Source organism: Chiloscyllium punctatum, chromosome 1 (assembly GCF_047496795.1).
Source record: "Chiloscyllium punctatum isolate Juve2018m chromosome 1, sChiPun1.3, whole genome shotgun sequence".
NCBI classification, from domain to species: Eukaryota; Metazoa; Chordata; class Chondrichthyes; order Orectolobiformes; family Hemiscylliidae; genus Chiloscyllium; species Chiloscyllium punctatum.
Genome location: NC_092739.1, coordinates 164,022,524 through 164,041,872, shown reverse-complemented (window position 1 = coordinate 164,041,872; position 19,349 = coordinate 164,022,524). Strand labels below are relative to the sequence as shown.

At 48.3% G+C, this 19,349-nt stretch overlaps 1 protein-coding gene across 6 annotated transcripts in view; it reads left to right on the top strand.

The window, feature by feature from the left end:
* The window catches only part of dysf (dysferlin, limb girdle muscular dystrophy 2B (autosomal recessive)), a 377,035-nt gene that overhangs the window by 277,966 nt on the left and 79,720 nt on the right, over nucleotides 1-19,349 (top strand). For all 6 annotated transcript variants that reach the window (XM_072577935.1, XM_072577982.1, XM_072577963.1 and 3 more), the window contains 3 exons: nucleotides 3,358-3,498; nucleotides 5,143-5,172; nucleotides 8,754-8,777. In XM_072577935.1, the coding sequence (XP_072434036.1) occupies nucleotides 3,358-3,498; nucleotides 5,143-5,172; nucleotides 8,754-8,777 (195 nt within the window). The remainder of the gene's footprint in view (nucleotides 1-3,357; nucleotides 3,499-5,142; nucleotides 5,173-8,753; nucleotides 8,778-19,349) is intronic.

Genomic DNA, 19,349 nt, shown 5'->3' with positions numbered 1-19,349 from the left:
GCAGCCCACTTGATTGGCACCACATCCACAAGCACCCACTCCCTCCACCACCGACGCTCAGTCACAGCAGTGTGTACTGTCTACAAGATGCGCTGCAGGAAATCACCAAAGATCCTCAGACAGCACCTTCCAAACCCACGACCACTTCCATCCAGAAAGACAAAGGCAGCTGATACATGGGAGCACCACCCCCTGCCAGTTCCCCTCCAAGCCACTCACCATCTTGACTTGGAAATATATCATGGAGTCGTAATCATAGAATAATACAGCACCGAAACAGACCCTTCAGTCCAACTCATCCAGACTGACCAAGTTTTCCAAACTAAATACTTCCACTTGCTTGCATTTGGCCCATATCCCTCTAAACCTTTACTATTATAAAGTCATATCATCCATTCCTTCACTGTTTCTGGATCAAACTGTTGGAATTCCCATCCTAACAGCATTGGATCAGCTGTTATAAATATTTTAGAAGCATCTCAGCCAGTGAACGTACGTTCTGGAATCTCAACCTTTGTATTTTTAAAATATTTCGGGGAATTGGCAGCAATGTGTAACCACGCGGAGGAATTTCTTGAAGCAAAGATCTCCATGTTATTTTTCTACATTTTCCAAATTCCCCGCCACAGAGTGTTTACTAAGTGACGGTTGGCCACAGTCTCAAGCGTTCCGTCTGACGGCACCACGGTGTCGGTGAAACACAGATTACAGCCAGGCACCAAGACAGCTTCAAACCGGGCAGGGGCACAGTGCATGTGTCAACAGTGAAGTAATAGATTGCCTCCTTTCTCCGAGAGGAATTTCCCGTTTGCCTATCCAGAGGAATTAGGGGAATGCATCAGTGGAAAAGTGCGTTTACCATCTTCCTTCCCTCGGTATCGAGCCACTGTTAGATCACAGCGGGAGAACTCTTTAGGGTTCCACATGTTCTCCAGGAGATGCGTCAGTACCAAATGGGCCAGCATTTACTGCCTGTCCTTAGTTTCCCCTTGAGAAGGTGGGGGTGAGCTGCCTTTTTGAATCGTTGCAGTCCATGTGCTGTGGGTTGACCCACAATGCCTTGAGGGAGGGAATTCCAGGATCTTGACCCAGTGACAGTGAAGGAACCGAGATATATTTTCAAGTCAGGATGGCGAGTAGCTTGGAGGGGAACTTGTCCACAGTCCTTTTCAATGTACCTGTTCTCCTTAAACCTCTTGCACAATAATGGGCAATCATCAAAATAATGAGTTCACAAACAGACAGTTTGCTTCATGGAGTAATATTCAAGGTGGTGACAATGGCCCAGTTGAAAATGTTGGGGTTGAGTAACTGAGCAGTACAGTGAGGGATAAAGAAGAGGTGCTAACAAGGCTGGCAGCACTCCAGGTAGAGAAGTCGCCAGGCCCAGATGGGATGCATTCAGATCACTGAGTAAGGGAGCAAATTGCAGAATTGTTGACAGAGATTTTCCAGGCCTCTCTGAACGCAGGATTAGTCCTGGGGGACTGGGGGGATATGGGAATGTGGCACTGTTGTTTAAGAAAGGGACAAATGGTAACCTAGGAAAGTACAGACCTTGACACCAATCATGGGAAAACTGATGGAAGGAGGCCATAATACTGGATACAGTGAGAGAAAAACTAGCACTAGACAGCCAACAAGGCTTTGTCAAGGACGAGGTGACACAGGCTGAGGGTGGTGCTGTGGATGTTGTACACTTGGACTTTCAGAAAACAGTTGACGTGATGCCACAGGACAGGAGGGTTTATTAAAATGGGGATTAGAACCAGGACTAAGGAATTTTAGAAACAAGGGAATATTAGAGAGACTGTGCATATCCTCCTTGGTGCAGCGAAAATTCAGAGGTGACTTTATTGAGGCGGTCACAATTATGAACAATTTTGACAGACTAAAGAAAGAGATTCTGTTTCCATAGTTGGTAAGTCAGTAACTAGGGCTCACAGTTTCAAGACTGTCTGCAAGCGAGCTAGGAGTGAGCTGAGGAGAAACTTCATCACTCAGGGAGTTGTTGGGATTTGGAATGCGCTGCCTGGGAGAGTAGGGGAGGCAGATTCCATCGGAGGGTTCAAAAGGAAGCTAGAGAATATGAGAATGGGATGAAGTTAGACGGCTACGGAAATAGGGCTGAAGAGTGGGACCAGCTGGGTAGCTCTTTCGGGAGCTGGTAAAAAGGATAGATCAGGGTTCTTTCTGGATGGTATGTACTAAATATGGGCAGCACCGTGGCTCAGTGGCTAGCACTGCTACCTCACAGCACCAGGGACCCAGGTCCGATTCCAGCCTCAGGCGACTGACTGTATGGAGTTTGCACATTCTCCCTGTGTCTGCGTAGGTTTCCTCCCACAGTCCAAAGATGTGCAGGTTAGGTGAATTGGCCATGCTAAATTGCCTGTAGTGTTCACAGGTGTGTAGGCTAGGTGCATCAGTTAGGGGGTAAATATAGCATAGGGGAATGGGTCTGGGTGGGTTACTCTTCAGAGGGTCAGTGTGGGCTTGTTGGGCTGAAGGGCCTGTTTCCACAGTGTAGGGATTCTATATAAATAAAATACAGTGGATCTCCAGCAAGATATGGGGGTTTGGCTCTTTATAATGTCACAAATAATCTCGAAATACTGGCTTTTATATCTGGACGACTGGAGTGCAAGGATGGAGAAGTTATGCCGCATTTATACAAAACACTGGTTTGTCACCACTTGAAGCACTGTGGGCAGACCTGGGCACCACACCTTGGGAAGGGTAGATTGGCCTTGGAGGGAATATAATGTAGGTTTACAAGAAATTACAAGAATGATGCTTGGACTTTAGGGGCTATGTTATGAGGAGAGATTGTACAAATTAGGCCTGTTTTCTCTGGAATTTAGCAGGATAAGGGGTGACATAACTGAAGTCCAAAAGAACTTAATAGGAAAGGACAGGGTAGCTAAAGATAAACTATTTCCATCGGTCAGAGATTCTGGAACGAGGGGGCAGAGTCTGAGGATTAGGGCCAGAGCATTCAGGAGGGATGTAAGAAAGCACGTCTCTGCACAAAGTAGGGGAGGGGATTGGAACTCTCTTCCACAAAGGGCCTTGGATGTTGGATCGGTTGTTAATTTTAAATCTGAGATTGATCATTTTTTTGTTAAGCAAAGGGATATGGGTCAAAAGTGGGTACATGGAGATTGGCCACAGATAGCCAGGATTGCATTGAATGATGGAACAGGCTCGAGGGGCTGAATGGCCTACTCCTGTTCCTTCATTCCAAGAGTACAGCAATGAAATGATGAACAAAATGGGCAGGTGGATGAATATGTTTATTTCCCTTATCTCTCTCTCTCTCTCTGTCTCTTCCCCCCTTCCCCCCCATCCCCCCAGGGGGCTGATGAGTTTATGGGGCGATGTATCTGCAGACCATGCCTTGAACCCTCCCCAAGATTGGCGTGGTATCCAGTGAGAAGAGGCAACAGAAATGCAGGGGAACTCCTGGCCGCCTTCGAGCTCATTCCACGGGAGAAGGTACGTGAACCGTAAAATCCAGCGGCCTTACCTCCCACATGCACAGCAAAACCCTACCTTTAACAGCATGGTTGAACACATGTTCCAGGACACATCACAGGAGCATCTTTCAAAAAGAACTCTAATAGCGCATTATAGCATCATTCTGTTGAGTTTATCATAATTTTGTTCAGGCTTAAGTGTCATAAAATTATCTGCAATCCTTCCTCTCCACCATGGAATAGGAAGTTCTCTCTACTTACGCCACCAGTATTTACAAACTCTGCCCTGATACATTTGAAGTTTGACAGCCATTTCTCTCAAGGGGATGCCATGATTGGTTCCGAATGCAGTCATTCACATAACGTGGGTGTCACTGGCTGGGCCCAGCATTTATCGCCCATCCCAAGTTGCCCCTTGAGAAGCTGGGGGTGAGCTGCCTTCTTGAGCCTCTGCAGTCCACCTGCATTGGGTTTGACCCACAATACCCTGAGGGAGGAAATTCCAGAACTTTGACCTAGTGACAGTGAAGGAATGGAATGGCGATGTATTTCCGAGTCAGGATGGTGAGTGGCCTGGAGGGAAACTTGCAGGGGGTGGTGTTCCCATGTGTCTGCTGCCCTTGTCCTTCTAGATGGAAGTGGTCGTGGGTTTGGAAGGTAATGTCTGAGGATCTTTGGTGAATTTCTGTTGCGCATCTTGTAGTTCGTACACACTGCTGCTACTGAGCGTCGGTGGTGGAGGGAGTGGAGGTTTGTGGATGTGGTAACAATCAAGTGGGCTGCTTTGTCCTGGATGATGTCAAGCTTCTTGAGTGTTGTTGGAGCTGCACCCATCCAGGCAAGTGGGGAGTATTCCATCACCCTCCTGACTTGTGCCTTTTAGGTGGTGGACAGGCTTTGGGGAGTCAGGAGATGAGTTACTTGCTGCAGTATTCCTAGCCTCTGACCTGCTCATGTAGACACTGTGTTTAATTGTGAATCCAATTCAATTCCTGGTCCTTGTAACTCCAGGATATTGATACTGGGGTTTCAATTAAGGTAATGCTATTGAATAGCAAGGAGTGATGGTTACGTTTTCTCATGTTGGAGATGGTCATTATAGAGTGTGATTGCAAAAGGCCACTTGCCAGCCCAAGGCTGGATATTGTCGAGGTCTTCCTGCAGTTGAACCTGGTTGGTTTCCTGTTGCTAACCCTCAGCCAGGTCCTCAGTGTGTTCCTCAATCCCCAACTTAGAAAACTGTCTCCAGAAAGGAAAGGTTCCTCTCACAGAATCACAGAAGGATAGTGAAGCACCCGGTGGCTGTTTGGCCCATCGTGTCTGTACTGGCCCTTTCCTTTCTCCTGCCCTTTCCCCTGTACATTGTTACTATTTCTCGAACCTTACCTCCTGGAAGCCTCAATGAAAGCTGCATCCACTGCAGTTCCCAGGCAGTGCATTTCAAACCATCACCACGGTAACGGGCATTTCTCATGGCATGTTTGTTTTCTTTGCCAGTCACATTAAACGTGTGCCCTCTCATTGTAAGATGCTCGTTACAAACACAGCCCAGGCCTCAGTTACTGAATTCCACAGCCAACACTAACATCTCCATATATTTAAAGAGTCAGGAAACAGATGAGAATCTTATTCCATTGATTCTTGTGTCTTTATTGTCTTGCAGCGTACAGTGCACCGTATTCCGGGTTTGAAGGTAAGGTTCAAGGGGATCCTTACCCATCAACAAACTGATACTGTAACAGAGTAAAGCTTCCTCTACACCACCAGGACAGGGACAGCACGGGGTTAGACGCAGAATAAAGCTCTCTCTACACTGTCCCCATCAAACACTTCCAGGACAGGGACAGCACGGGGTTAGATACAGAGTAAAGCTCTCTCTACACTGTCCCCATCAAACACTCCCAGGACACAGACAGCACTGGGTTAGATACAGATCTTCCATTTTGTTCCACTGCACAAGAATTGCAACTGGCCTTTCTTGTACAAGAATATTAGCATTTCAATTATTTCCAAGTTGAGCAGTCCAAACCTGGACTATTGTTTTTTTTCCAATTCCCCTCAGGAGTGCAGCCTGTCATCTTGTCCCTGGGCATATCCCATTGCTCTGTTTCCTCCCCTTTGGATTTCAGCTATAACAGGGATTTACGAACAGCGTGACTACCTGCCGTCATTTCCAGTGTCGATGAATGGTCGATAACTGAAGGAGATTCAGGACAGGGAGGTTTGGAGATTTTGGGATTGGTCAAGGAGGTTGTCAGGGAATGAAGGCTCCTTTATCCTGGGCTCTGTGGGAAAATAGGGAAACTGCGGGACAATGCCAACCACAAACGGCCCTTTTTGAACTACCCTCCCGAAGCCAGTTTTGACCTGTTGGTTTTTGCTGTGTGTTGTGTTGTGTTCAGCCCAGATAGTTTGTTACGGTCACTCCCTTCGCCATCAGCTGTGCCCACTTGGATGGTTGGCAGAGTTAGCAGGAGGGAGCAGCTGGTAGCAGAGTGGCTGGGGTGAGACAGTGTATTGGACACAGGCATCGCTGTGATGTGCAGCTCACCTGCTCACTGACCATACAGATGGCACCCTCTGGGGCTCAGACTGTGAGGGCACCCCCTGCCCATTTGTGCTGCTGCATATTATAGTCATAGGGATCTATAGCACAGAGAAAGGCCCATCGGCCCATCACATCTATGCTGGTTAATAACAACCACACAGCTGTTCTAATCCCATTTCCCAGTCCTTGGCTCTGTGTGTGTGTTTGTCTGTTTGTCTGTCTGTGTGAGTGTGTCTGTGTGTGTGTGTGAGTGAGTGTGTGTGTGTCTGTCTGTCTGTGTGTTTCTGTGTGTGCGTGTCTGAGTGTGTATGTGTGTGTCTGTGTGTGTGTGTGTGTGTGTGTGTGTGTGTCTGAGTGAGCTTGTGTTTGTGTGTGTGTCTGTGTGAGTGTGTGTGTGTGTGTGTGTCTGAGTGAGCGTGTGTGTGTCTGTGTGAGTGTGTGTGTCTGAGTGAGCGTGTGTTTGTGTGTTTGTGTGTGTGTCTGAGTGAGCTTGTGTTTGTGTGTGTGTCTGTGTGTGTGTGTCTGTGTGAGTGTGTCTGTGTGAGTGTGTGTGTCTGAGCGAGCATGTGTGTGTCTGTGTGTGTGTGTGTCTGTGTGAGTGTGTGTCTGTGTGTGTGTGTGTGTGTGTGTGTTTGTGTGTGTATGTCTGAGTGAGCGTGTGTGTGTGTGTGTCTGTGTGTGTGTGTGCCTGTGTGAGTGTGTCTGTGTGAGTGTGTGTGTCTGAGCGAGCATGTGTGTGTCTGTGTGTCTGTGTGAGTGTGTGTCTGTGTGTGTGTGTGTGTGTGTGTGTGTGTTTGTGTGTGTATGTCTGAGTGAGCGTGTGTGTGTGTGTGTGTGTGAGTGTGTCTGAGTGAGCATGTGTGTGTCTGTGTGAGTGTGTGTCTGTGTCTGTGTGTGTGTGTGTGAATGTTTGCGCACTTCCTAAATACTTCATCCATATGAAGGGGGCTTCTGCTTCTCCCAGCCATACTGGAGGTGAATGCCAGATTCCTACCACTCTCTGGGGGGAGAAAGGTTTACCTCACATCCCCTTGAAACCTCCACCCATTATGTTAAATCGATGCACCTTGTCATTGATCCCTCCATTAAGAATTCCTGTTGACCCCCTGTCTATGCCCTTCATAACTTTACCATTTCAATCGTGTTGTGCCAACTCAAATCCTAGACTCGTACTGCAGAGAAAGAGATCCATCAGCCCCATCAAGTCTCATTCAAAGAGGTGTTGTGTCAGTCCCACTCTCACCCTGTTTAACCATTTCCCTGCAATTGCTTCCCTTTGATTCATTATCTGTCTGTGTGGAGTTTGCACAATTTCCCCGTGTCTATGTGGGTTTCCTCTGGGTGCTCCGGTTTCCTCCCACAGTCCAAAGATGTGCAGATTAGGTAGATTGGCCATGCTAAATTGCCCGTAGTGTTCAGGGATGTGTAGATTAAATGGATTTGCCATAGGGAATGCAGGGTTACAGGGATAGGCTTGGGGGCTGGGACTCATAGAGTCATAGAGATGTACAGCACGGAAACAAACCCTTTGGTCCAACCTGTCCATGCCAACCAGATATCCCATCCCAATCTAGTCCCACCTGCCAGCACCCAGCCCATATGACAGATGACACCAAAATTGGAGGTGTAGTGGACAGCGAAGAAGGTTACCTCAGATTACAACGGGATCTTGATCAGATGGGCCAAGGGGCTGAGGTGTGGCAGAAGAAGTTTAATTTAGATAAATGTGAGGTGATGCATTTTGGGAAAGCAAATCTTAGCAGGATTTATACACTTAATGGTAAGGTCCTTGGGAGTGTTGCTGATCAAAGAGACCTTGGAGTGCAGGTTCATAGCTCCTTGAAAGTGGAGTTGCAGGTAGATAGGATAGTGAAGAAGGCGTTTGGTATGTTTTCTTTTATTGGTCAGAGTATTGAGTACAGGAGTTGGGAGGTCATGTTGAGGCTGTGCAGGACATTGGTTAGGCCACTGTTGGAATATTGCATGCAATTCTGGGCTCCTTCCTATCGGAAAGATGTTGTGAAACTAGAAAGGGTTCAGAAAAGATTTACAAGGATGTTGCCAGGGTTGGAGGGTTTGAGCTATAGGGAGAGGCTGAACAGGTTGGGGCTGTTTTCCCTGGAGCGTCGGAGGCTGAGGGGTGACCTTATAGAGGTTTATAAAATCATGAGGGGCATGGATAGGGTAAATAGACAAGGTCTATTCCCTAGGGTGTGCGAGTCCAGAACTAGAGGGCATAGGTTTCGGGTGAGAGGGGAAAGATATAAAATAGACCTGAGAGGCAACCTTTTCACACAGAGGGTGGTACGTGTATGGAATGAGCTGCCAGAGGATGTGGTGGAGGCTGGTACAATTGCAACATTTAAGAGGCATCTGGATGGGTGCATGAATAGGAAGGGTTTGGAGGGATATGGGCCGGGTGCTGGCAGGTGGGACTAGATTGGGTTGGGATATCTGGTCGGCATGGACAGGTTAGACTGAAGGATCTGTTTCCGTGTTGTACATCTCTACGCCTCTATGACTCTCTGAGTCTATGTCCTCTGGAAATCAACCCGTTAGCCATTAGAACCCACAATTCTGTCAGTTCTATCTACACCTGAATGTGTGAAACACTGGCACAGTAAAGGTGCAGGTCGTCATGGGGTGAAATTGCTGGTGTTTCTTGTGCACTAACTCTTGTTTCCTTTCATCATTTCCCAACACACGCACGGTGCTGCCATCCCCAGGAGGAATTTAGCACGTTGAAGGAGGTAAGGATGACATAGCCATTGTTGTTCTCTGCTGTCAGTTTGCTTGATTCATGTTGGGTTTGGGAAGGCATTTTGACTTTGAATCACCCGAAAGAGATTAGCCAATTGTTGGTCACTGCTGGACTTGATGGGATGAATGGCCTTGTCTTGGTCCAGACTATCTTAATTTACAGGAGAATCAGTTCCCTGGGTATAGGTTGGAAGGGAAATTTGAAAGGGTTCAGAAGAGATTTACAAGGATGTTGGAGGGTTTGAGCTACAGGGAGAGGCTGAATAGACTGGGGCTGTTTTCCCTGGAGCGTCAGAGGCTGAGGGGTGACCTTATAGAGGTTTCTAAAATCATGAGGGGTGTGGATAGAGTAAATAGACAAAGTCTTTTCCCTGAGGTCGGGGAGTGCAGAACTAGAGGGCAAAGGGTGAGAGGGGAACATTTAAAAGGGACCTAAGGGGCAACTTTTTCACGCACGTGTACGGAATGAGCTGCCAGAGGATGTGGGAGAGGCTGGTACAATTACAACATTTAAAAGGCATCTGGATGGGTATATGAATAGGAAGGATTTAGAGGGATATGGGCCGGGTGCTGATAAATGGGACTAGATTGGGTTTGGATATCTGGCTGGCATGGACGATTTGGACCGTGCCGTACAACTCTGTGACTCTCAGTGTCGTTGTGTGATGTATGGTCATGCGAGAGGGAGAGGATGATCTTCGTTGTAAAGTGGTCAGATCATCATCATTGGAGTGTGCTCTGAGATTACAGAAGTCAGGAAACAAGATGAATTTCTTCCCGCACTTGTGAGCTGTAGCCATTGCTGGCAAGGCCACCATTTATTGCCTCCCGGAGGATGAGGAGGTATTGGGTGTCCTTGAAGACAGAGATGTTGATATGGCTGGGTCATTCAGCTATTCCAGAGAATATTAACGAACCTGCCGCATCCCTGAGGGTATGCTGTAAAGGAGTCACCACACATCAACAGAGGAAATATGATCATGTCTTTCATTGTTTTGGATGAGTGGGGAGCCTTTGGTTCTCCATTGTTTTCCCCATGGCAACGCCTCAGCCAGTTGGAGGGGAGGGACTGACCAATCAGCACCCTGTTCTCCTGTGGTGTAAATCGCTTGAAAAGTTTGGTGTTTGTGCTTTCCGTCCTGATGAGTTAAAGAGGAACAGAATGATGTAGGTGCATGTGGGGAGGCAATGGCCTAGTGGTATTATTGCCAGAATGTTAATCCAGGGTCAAAGGTTTGAATCCTGCTACGGCATATGGTGGAATTTGAATTTGAGAAAGAATCGGCAATTAGGAGTCTAATGATAATCATGAATCAGTTGTTGGGAAAATCCCATCTGGTTCACTAATGTCCTTCAGGGAAGGAAACTGCCATCCCTACCTGGTCTGGCCTACATGTGACTCCAGAACCACAGCCTACCTTGTAAGTACCTCTTGATGATGCCCACATGAATTAACCAATAAACATCATGGTGATCCTTGACAGGCAGGTGAGGGAGAGGGGAAAAAGGAATTACAATGGACATTTTGGTGGAGACTGAGGGGACCCTAATATGGGCTGGGTTGGCAGAAAGACCTGTATCTCGCTGTATAACCCCATGTAACACTATGTAAGTCCATTCCTCAGAGCGTAGGAGATGTTTTGAGGCTTTAATAGGGATTATTTTCCCTCGGTAGAACCAGCAGCTTATTGTCTCTAAGATCTGAGCACTGTCATGAGGAGAAACCTTTTCTTTCAAAGAGTTGTCCGTCTTCAGAAATCTTTGCCTTTGGGAGCTGTGAATATCAATTCCTGAAATGTTAACCCTGCTTCCTCTCCTGCCAGACTTGCTGAGTTCCTCCAACAATTTCTGTTTATGTTCCTGATTTCCAGCATCCCCAAAGTTCTTTGGGGTTTATTTTTGTGAATATCAATTGTTGAGTATATTTAAGTCAGATTTCATTTTTTGGTGCGAATGAAGGATTGTTGTGAATGATGGAACAATCTGAAAGGGCCAAACGATTTAATCCGTCCTTTATTTCCATTCTGATGGGACGATCAGACTCTGCCCTTTTGGATTATTTTGTGGCACTTTTCTGTCTGGTAAACAGAGCCCCGTGCCATGGTGAGTAAGACTGAGTAACCCCCCCCCCTCTGCTGTGTTGTTAGGGAGGGAGGTCCAGGACTTCGACAGAATAGCAGTGAAACACTGGGTGACCTTTGACAAAGTTGAGGCAGGTGAGGACCCTGGGTCTGTACTGGATGGAGCTCAGAAGGATGGGGGTGGGGGGGGGGTGGAATCTGATTGGAGCTTACAGAATACTGAGAGGCCTGGATAGAGTGGACACAGGCAAGATGTTTCCCCTGGTAGGACCCGAGGGCACAGCCCCAGGGTGAAGGGACGTTCCTTTCGAACTGAGCATCCATGGCTCTGCACGCTCAACAATTCCTAAGATACGCAGCATGCTCTATTTGAAGAAATCTCTCCTCATTCTCTGTTTGAAGTGATCTCTTGTAAGACAAGCTTCGATTGATTGATTGATTGAATGTCACATGTACTGAAGCACAGTGAAAAGTTTTGCTTACAAGCAGCACAGGCAGGCCATAGTAAACAAGGATGTCCAGATCAAAAGATTTGGACAGAGGCATGCAGGTTACATTGCACAGGACGTGCACTTGGTGAGATCGATGTTAGCAAGGTCAGCATTGTTTCAAGTTAGAGACTCCATTCATCAGTCTAATAACAGCTGGGAAGAAGCTGTTCCTGAACCTGCTGGTGTGTGTGTGTGTGTGTGTGTGTGTGTGCGTGTGTGTGTGTGTGTGTGTGTGTGTGTGTGTGTTCAGGTTTCTGTACCTCCTGCCTGATGGAAGAGGTTGTAGATCATTACGGGGTGGGGTGGGAGGGGTCTTTGATGATGTTGGCAGCGTTTCCGCGGCAGTGAGCCGTGTAAATGGAGCCCATGGATGGAAGGTTGGCTTCCGTGATGGTCTGGGCTGTGCACACCACCTTCTGTAGTTTCCTACGGTCCTGGGCAGAGCAGTTACCATACCAGGCTGATATACACCCGGACAGTATGGTCTCAGTGGTGTATCTGTAGAAGTTGGTGAGGGTCCTAATGGACGTGCTGAATTTCCTGAGGTGCCTGAGGAAGAAGAGGTGTTGATGTACCTCTTGACATCTACCTGGGAAGGCCAGGACAGGCTGTCGGTTATTGTCACTCCAAGGAACTTGACGCTCTCCACCCTCTCACCCTCAGCTCCGTTGATGGAGATGGGGGGGTGTTCTCCTCCTTGCTTCCTGAACCCAATGATCTGTTCTTTAGTTTTGCCGACGTTGAGATGGAGGGGTGGTTACCACTGCACCACGACCCCTGCCTCCTTTTTAGCTCCACAGCCTCTCAGCAGTTGTAAGTTCTTTTGGGATTTTACATCTTTCAACGAGGTGCTCTCCAATCCTCTTTCCTGGGACATTCTGTTTCCTGGGACTACCGCGAGTAGGCTCCAATACAAAATCCTCTTCCTGCCCAGTGGTATTACAGCCAGCAGAGAGCAGCAACGCTCTTTGTATGAAGAAGGCAAGGAATAGTTCAGAGCGAACACTTACTTTGAAGTTCAATCAGAAAACAGGATTTGACTCAATCATTGAGATGGATTTTTAGAATGGCCTGAAAGTAACAGGGAGAAGGAACTCCAGAGGCTGGGACCCAGGCAGAGGAAGGCATCGATCCCTGAAGGTTTCAGCACAGAGACACAGTGTGGTGAAGAAGACAGGATCATTAGCAAGAGCTTCCATTATAGCAACAAGGGACAAAGTTAAAAAATCACACAACCCCCAGGTTTATTTGGACACACTCACTTTCAAATCACCTGGTGAAGGAGCAGCGCTCCGAAAGCTTAGTGCTTCCAAATAAACCTGTTGGACTCGAACTCCGTGTTGTGTGATTTTTTAATTTTGTTGAGAGCGCGACGCTGGAAAAGCACAGCAGGTCAGGCAGCATCCGAGGAGCTGGAAAATTCCTGATGAAGGGCTCCGGCCCGAAAAGTCGATTCTCCTGCTCCTCGGATGCTGCCTGACCTGCTGTGCTTTTCCAGCACCACACTCTTCGACTCTGACTCTCCAGAGTCTGCAGGCCTCACTGTCTCCGCATTTTTAACTTTGTCCAGCCCAGTCCAACACCGTCTCCTCCAAATCAGGAGCAAGGGAGTTCTGGTACAACGTTATAAAACATTGGATGGGCCACAGATGGAATACTGTGTGCAGATCTATTGGAAGTGTGTGATTGCACTGGAGAGGGTGGATCTCTGGGACACCCGCACCAACCAACCCCACCGCCCCGTGGCTGAACACTTCAACTCCCCCTCCCACTCTGCCGAGGACATGAAGGTCCTGGGCCTCCTCCATCGCCAAACCCTAACCACCTGACGCCTGGAGGAAGAACGCCTCATCTTCCACCTCAGGACCCTCCAACCACACACGATCAATGTGGATTTCAGAAGTTTCCTCATTTCCCCTCCCCCCACCTTACCCCAGTCCCAAGCCTCCAACTCGGCACCGCCCTCTTGACATGTCTGTTGTTTTTCCCATCTATCCGCTCCACCCTCCTCTCCGACCTAACACCTACTCCCCCTCAACTTCATCTACCTATGTCATTCCCAGCTACCTTCCCCCCCCCAACCCCACCCCCCCCCCTCCCATTTATCCCTCAGTCCCACCAGCCTCATTCCTGATGAAGGTCTTTTGCCCGAAACGTCAATTCTCCTGCTCCTTGGATGCTGCCTGAACTGCTGTGCTTTTCCAGCACCACACTCTCAACTGCAAAGGAGATTCACCAGGATGTTGCCTGGGATGGAGCGTCTCAGTCATGAGGAGAGACTGGATTGTTTTTAGGGATTTGGGTGTCGCTGTCGGGCCAGCTTTGATAGCCCATTCCCTATTCGCCCTGGAGAAGGTGGGGGGGAGCTGACTTCTTTAAATCGCTGCAGTCCACTTGTTGTGGATGGGAAGACCGGGTTTGGATTCCTTGGATCAGAGGAGGCTGAGGGGAGATCTAACTGAGGTTTACAAAATTATATGAGACACAGACAGAGTAGATCATGAGAAGCCTTTCCCCATGGGAAATGTGTCTAAGAGCAGAGAGTGAGGCAGAAGAGATTTAGACGAGAAATGAGATAGAAGTTTTTAACACAGAGGCTGGCAGAAATATGAAAGGGGAGAGTGTGGTGGAGGGAAAGGTCCTCTGGCAATATTTAAGAAGCATCAGGATGAGCCAGGGCATAGTAAGCTAAGGAGCAAGTGCAGGTAAATGGGATTCGTGTAGTTGGTCAGCATAGACATGTTGGGTCGAAGGGCCGGTTTCTGTGCTGTGTGACTCCCTGACACGGTGGGCCGAGTGGCCTGTTTCAGTGCTGTGTGTCTCCCTGACACGGTGGGCCGAGGGGCCTGTTTCTGTGCTGTGTCCCGCCCTGACACGGTGGAGCCTTGGCATTGGGTAGGGGGGGTAGGTTGCTGTCTTGAGAAATTGTCGATAGTTACAGACACCACGAGGGTTAACCAGAGACCAGATGGTATGTTTGAAAGATTGGTTTCTATGTTCTGACCTGGGATGTGGGCAGCACTGCCCAGCCTAATGACCCCCTTGAACCGAATGTTTTGGCGGGACACTGCAAAATTGCACATTGCTGTCTGGATGACACCATTTCATCTCCTGATACCCCTCAAAGCCCCCATCCCCTCACCAAACAGGGATCACCCAATCCCAGTGTGGCACGGTGGCTCAGTGGTTAGCACTGCTGCCTCACAGCGCCAGGGACCCCGGTTCGTTTCCACCCTCGGGCAGCTGTCCATGTGGAGTTTGCACATTCACCCCGTGTCTGCGTGGGTTTCCTCTGGGTGCTCCGCTTTCCTTCCACAGTCCAAAGACGTGCAGGTCAGTTAAATTGGCCATGCTAAATTGTGAATACTGTCCAGGGATCTGCAGGTTATGTGCATTAGTCAGGGGTAAATGTAGGCTAATAGGTTAAGTGAAGGGGTCCGGGTGGACTACTCTTCGGAGGGTCGGTGTGGACTTATTGGGCCGAATGGCCTGTTTCCATACTGTAGGGATTCAATCGTTCTATTCTATCTAGAGAATTCTCAGGAGCTGCTGATCCCCAGGGAGGGTGGTCGAGATGTCCGTGAGTGTTCTGCTTTCCCTTCTGAGTGTGTCTGGTTCTGAAGCCTGAGACACAGCAGCCACTTTAATTAAAAGCAGGAAGGTGTTCACTCTTTAACGAGAGGCAAGGGTCTAATGGAAGGGGAAGCAGGAGGGGGAATGTGGTGGGATGGTGCTGAGCTGTGATCAGTCATTTACAAGGGACTGGGACCTGGGTCTGGACACACAGCTTTGGAATCTCGCCAGACCCTTCCCCTTGGGGATTAGGGGGAAGGGAGTGGTATTCCCATCACCTGGAATGGACAGCATCCCAGGAGAAGCGAATCCTTCTCCATTTTATTTGAGTGGTTTTTTTTGGCCTCGGTGAAGCTGTCTGAAGTTGGACAGGAATGGTGAGGGGCGGGGGGAGGGGGAGGGTGTGGAAGACAGAAGAGGGCAACGATGAAATGTGTGGAGATCAGAATTGACAACACTGTCCACACACACACACTCTCACACTCACACACACTCACACTCACACACAGACTCACACACTCACACACAGACTCTCTCTCTCTCTCTCACACACACACACACACTCTCTCACACACTCACACACACACATACACACACACACACTCACACACAGACTCTCTCTCTCACACACATTCACTCACACACACACTCACACACACTCACACACTCACGCACACTCTCACTCACACACACACACACACTCACACACAGACTCTCTCTCACACACTCACACACACATTCACACACTCACACACTCTCACACACACACACACACACACACACTCACACATACACACACACACATACACACTCACACACACACTCGCACACACACATACACACTCACACACACACATGCACACACACACATCAACACACACACACACACACACATTCACACACACTCACACACACACACTCTCCATTGACACTCCATCAGGTCTCCACTCAGTCAGTCCCACACTAAACCCATTGCCTGGAATGCTATGACAACTTAACTGTTCACCCAAGTGCTCCTTGAAGGTTGTGAGATTTCCCACCTCACCTACCCTCCCAGGCCACCCATTCCAGACCCTCCCATCCTCTGGTGAAAAGGGCTTCTCCCCTCTAAACTAACTGCCTTTCACTTTAAAATTATGCCCTTTCTTACTGACCTTTCAACCATGAACAGCTGCTTTCGACCCACTCTGTCCATGCTCCCCCATCTCTGTCAGGTCCAACCTCCACCTTCGCTGCTCCAGAGAAAACAAGCTGGGCTGAGCCAGCCTTTCTTTGTAGTTAAACTGCTCCAGCCCAGGCCACATCCTGGTGAATCCTGTCTGCACCCCTTTTAGCAGAGTCACCTCCTTCCTACAGTGCGATGACACACTCAGTGCTGCAGCTGGGGCCAAACCAACACTCTCTACAGCTCCAACATAACCCCCACTCTTAGAATCTATGTCATGATTGATAAAGGCGAGTGTCTGAATGCCTTAATTACCCCATTAGCCTATCCTGCCTTTTTCAGGGATCTCTGGATAAACATCCCAAGGCCTCTCTGTTCCTCTGAGCTTCCTGTTGTCCTGCAGTTCAATGAGTACTTCCTTGTCTTGTTCCTTCTTCCAAAGTGCATCACCTCACATTTAGAGTCATAGTGTTGTGGAGGTGTATAACACAGAAGCAGACCCTCATCCCATCCCCCCAACTCATCCATGCCGACCAGATATCCTGAACTAATCCAATCCCATTTACCAGCACCCAGCCCATATCCCTCTAAACCCTTCCTATTCATGTACCCATCCAGATGCCTTTTAAGTGCTGTAATTGTACCAGCCTCCACCACTTCCTCTGGCAGCTCATTACACACCACTCTGCGTGAAAAAGTTTCCCCTTAGATCCCTTTTAAATTTTTCCCCTCTCACCCTAAACCTATGCCCTCTACTTCTGGACTCCCCCACCCCAGGGAAAAGACTTTGCCTATTTACCCTCTCCATGCCCCTCATGATTTTATAAATCTCTATAAGGTCACCCCTCAGCCTCCGACACTCCAGGGAAAACAGCCCCAGCCTATTCAACCTCTCCCTGGAGCTCAAACTCTCCAATGCTGGCAACATCCTTGTAAATCTTTTCTGAGCCCTTTCAAATTTCACAACATCTTTCCAACAGGAAGGAGACCAGAATTGCACGCAATCTTCAGTGGCCTAACCAATGTCTGTACAACCACAACATGACCTCCCAACTCCTGTACTCAATACTCTTGACCAATAAAGGAAAGCATACCAAACGCCTTCTTCACTATCCTATCTACCTGCGACTCCACTTTCAAGGAGCTATGAACCCGCTCTCCAAGGTCTCTTTGTTCAGTAACACTCCCCAGGATCTTACCATTAAGTGTATAAGTTCTGCTCTGATTTGCCTTTCCAAAATTTCCTCACAGTTATCTAAATTAAACTTAGTCAGTATTAAGTTCCATCTGCCAGTGATCTGCTCATTTGACCAATCCATCTATATCCTCCTGTAATGTAAGACCTTCCTCCAAATTGTCAAACACTCAGCCAATCGTCACGTTATTCACAAACACATCATGAACCCATATTCTCGTCTCCATCATTTCTGAAGATCGCAAACAATAAGGGAGCCAGCACTGACCCCGGTTGTACACCACTCAACACCGGGTCCAGGCGCACAAACAGCCTTCCACCACCACCCTCTATCTCTTGGTATGAAACCAATTTGGGATCTACTTGCCACATTACCCTGGATCCCATGTGCTTTTACCTTCTTAATCAGGCTCCCACGTGGGACTTTGTCAAAAGGACTTTATCGCTGCACTTCATTTGACCATAAGATAATGGAGCAGAACTAGACCATTTGGCCCATTGAGCCCACTCCATCATTTGATTATGACTGATACCTTTCTCAACCCCATTGTCCTGCCTTCTCCCTGTAACCCTTGACCCCCTTATCAATTATGACCCTATCTGTCTCTGTCTTAAATACACTCAATGACTTGCCCTCCCCAGCCCTCCGTGGCAATGAGTTCCACAGATTCCCCACCCTCTGGCTGAAGAAATTCCTCCTCATCTCAGTTCGAAAGGATCATCCCCTCACTCTGAGGCGGTGCCCTCAGGTCCTAGTCTCTCCCACCAGTGGAAATGTTTCCTCCACATCCACTCTATCCAGGCCTCTCAGTCCCCACTCTCCTCATCCTTCTATACTCTATCGAGTACAGACCCAGAGTCCGCAACCACTCCTCTTATGACAAGCCCTTCATCATTCTGTAAACCTCCTCTGGACCCCCCTCCAACACCGGCACATCCTTCCTTAGATACGGGGCCCAAATCTGCTCATAAATCCATCTAAACTACATCAACTGCACCACCCTCCCATACGCACTTGGTCATCTCTCAAAACATTCCACTCTGCCAGAGCCATGTTGACTATTCCTGACCAAACCTGACCTCTCTCAATGGAGATTAATGCTCTCCTTCACTATTTCCTCTAATAGTTTCCCTCCCACTGATGTGAGACTGACTGGTCTATAGATCCCTTCCCTGGCCTATGTCTCCCACCCCGAAGGGTTTCAACAGGGTAGGTATTGAGAAACTTTAAAAAAAAACAAAGAACTGCAGATGCTGGAAATCTGAAACAAAATCAGAAACTGCTGGAGAAACACGGCAGGTCTGGCAGCATCTGTGGTGAGAAAGCAGAGCTAACGTTTCAGGTCCAATGACCCTTCTTCAGAACTGAAAGGGGAGGAACTCACTGGACCTGAAACAGTGATGCTGCCAGATCTGCTGAGCTTCTCCAGCAGTTTCTCTGGATGTTGAGAATGGTTCTCCCAGGTGGGAGAGTCAAGCTTGGTGGAGGTGGGGGCAGCTTCGAAACTGGGACTGGTGAGGGATTTCTTCCCTGAGAGGGTGGTCTCCCTGTGGAATCTGGTGAACAGTGAGGGGCTGAGTTAGATCTTTGATTGAATATACTTTCGAAGGGGAGGAGGGGTAAAGGACAGAGAGGTGGCAGAATTGAATTTGAATTGAATTTATTGTCACGTGTACCGAGGTACAGTGAAAAGCTTTGTCTTGCGAGCAATGTGGGCAGATCACAGAGTTAAGTAGCATAGATAGTAAATAATAGGTAAACAGTGGCAAAAACAAAAACACAGGTACAGACGAATGTGAGGGGTTTGAGAGTCCATTCCGTATTCTAACAATAGTAGGGTAGAAACTGTTATGAAACCGGCTGGTGTGTGTGTGTGTTCAGGTTTCTGTACCTTCCCCCCGATGGTAGAGGTTGTAGAAAAACATTGCCAGGGTGGGATGGATCTTTGGGAATGCTGGCGGCCTTTCCTTGACAGCGAGCCTGGGAGATGGATTCTATAGATGGGAGGTTGGCCTTTGTGGGAGGAGGATTGAGAAATGGGAAGCTTTTGATGGTG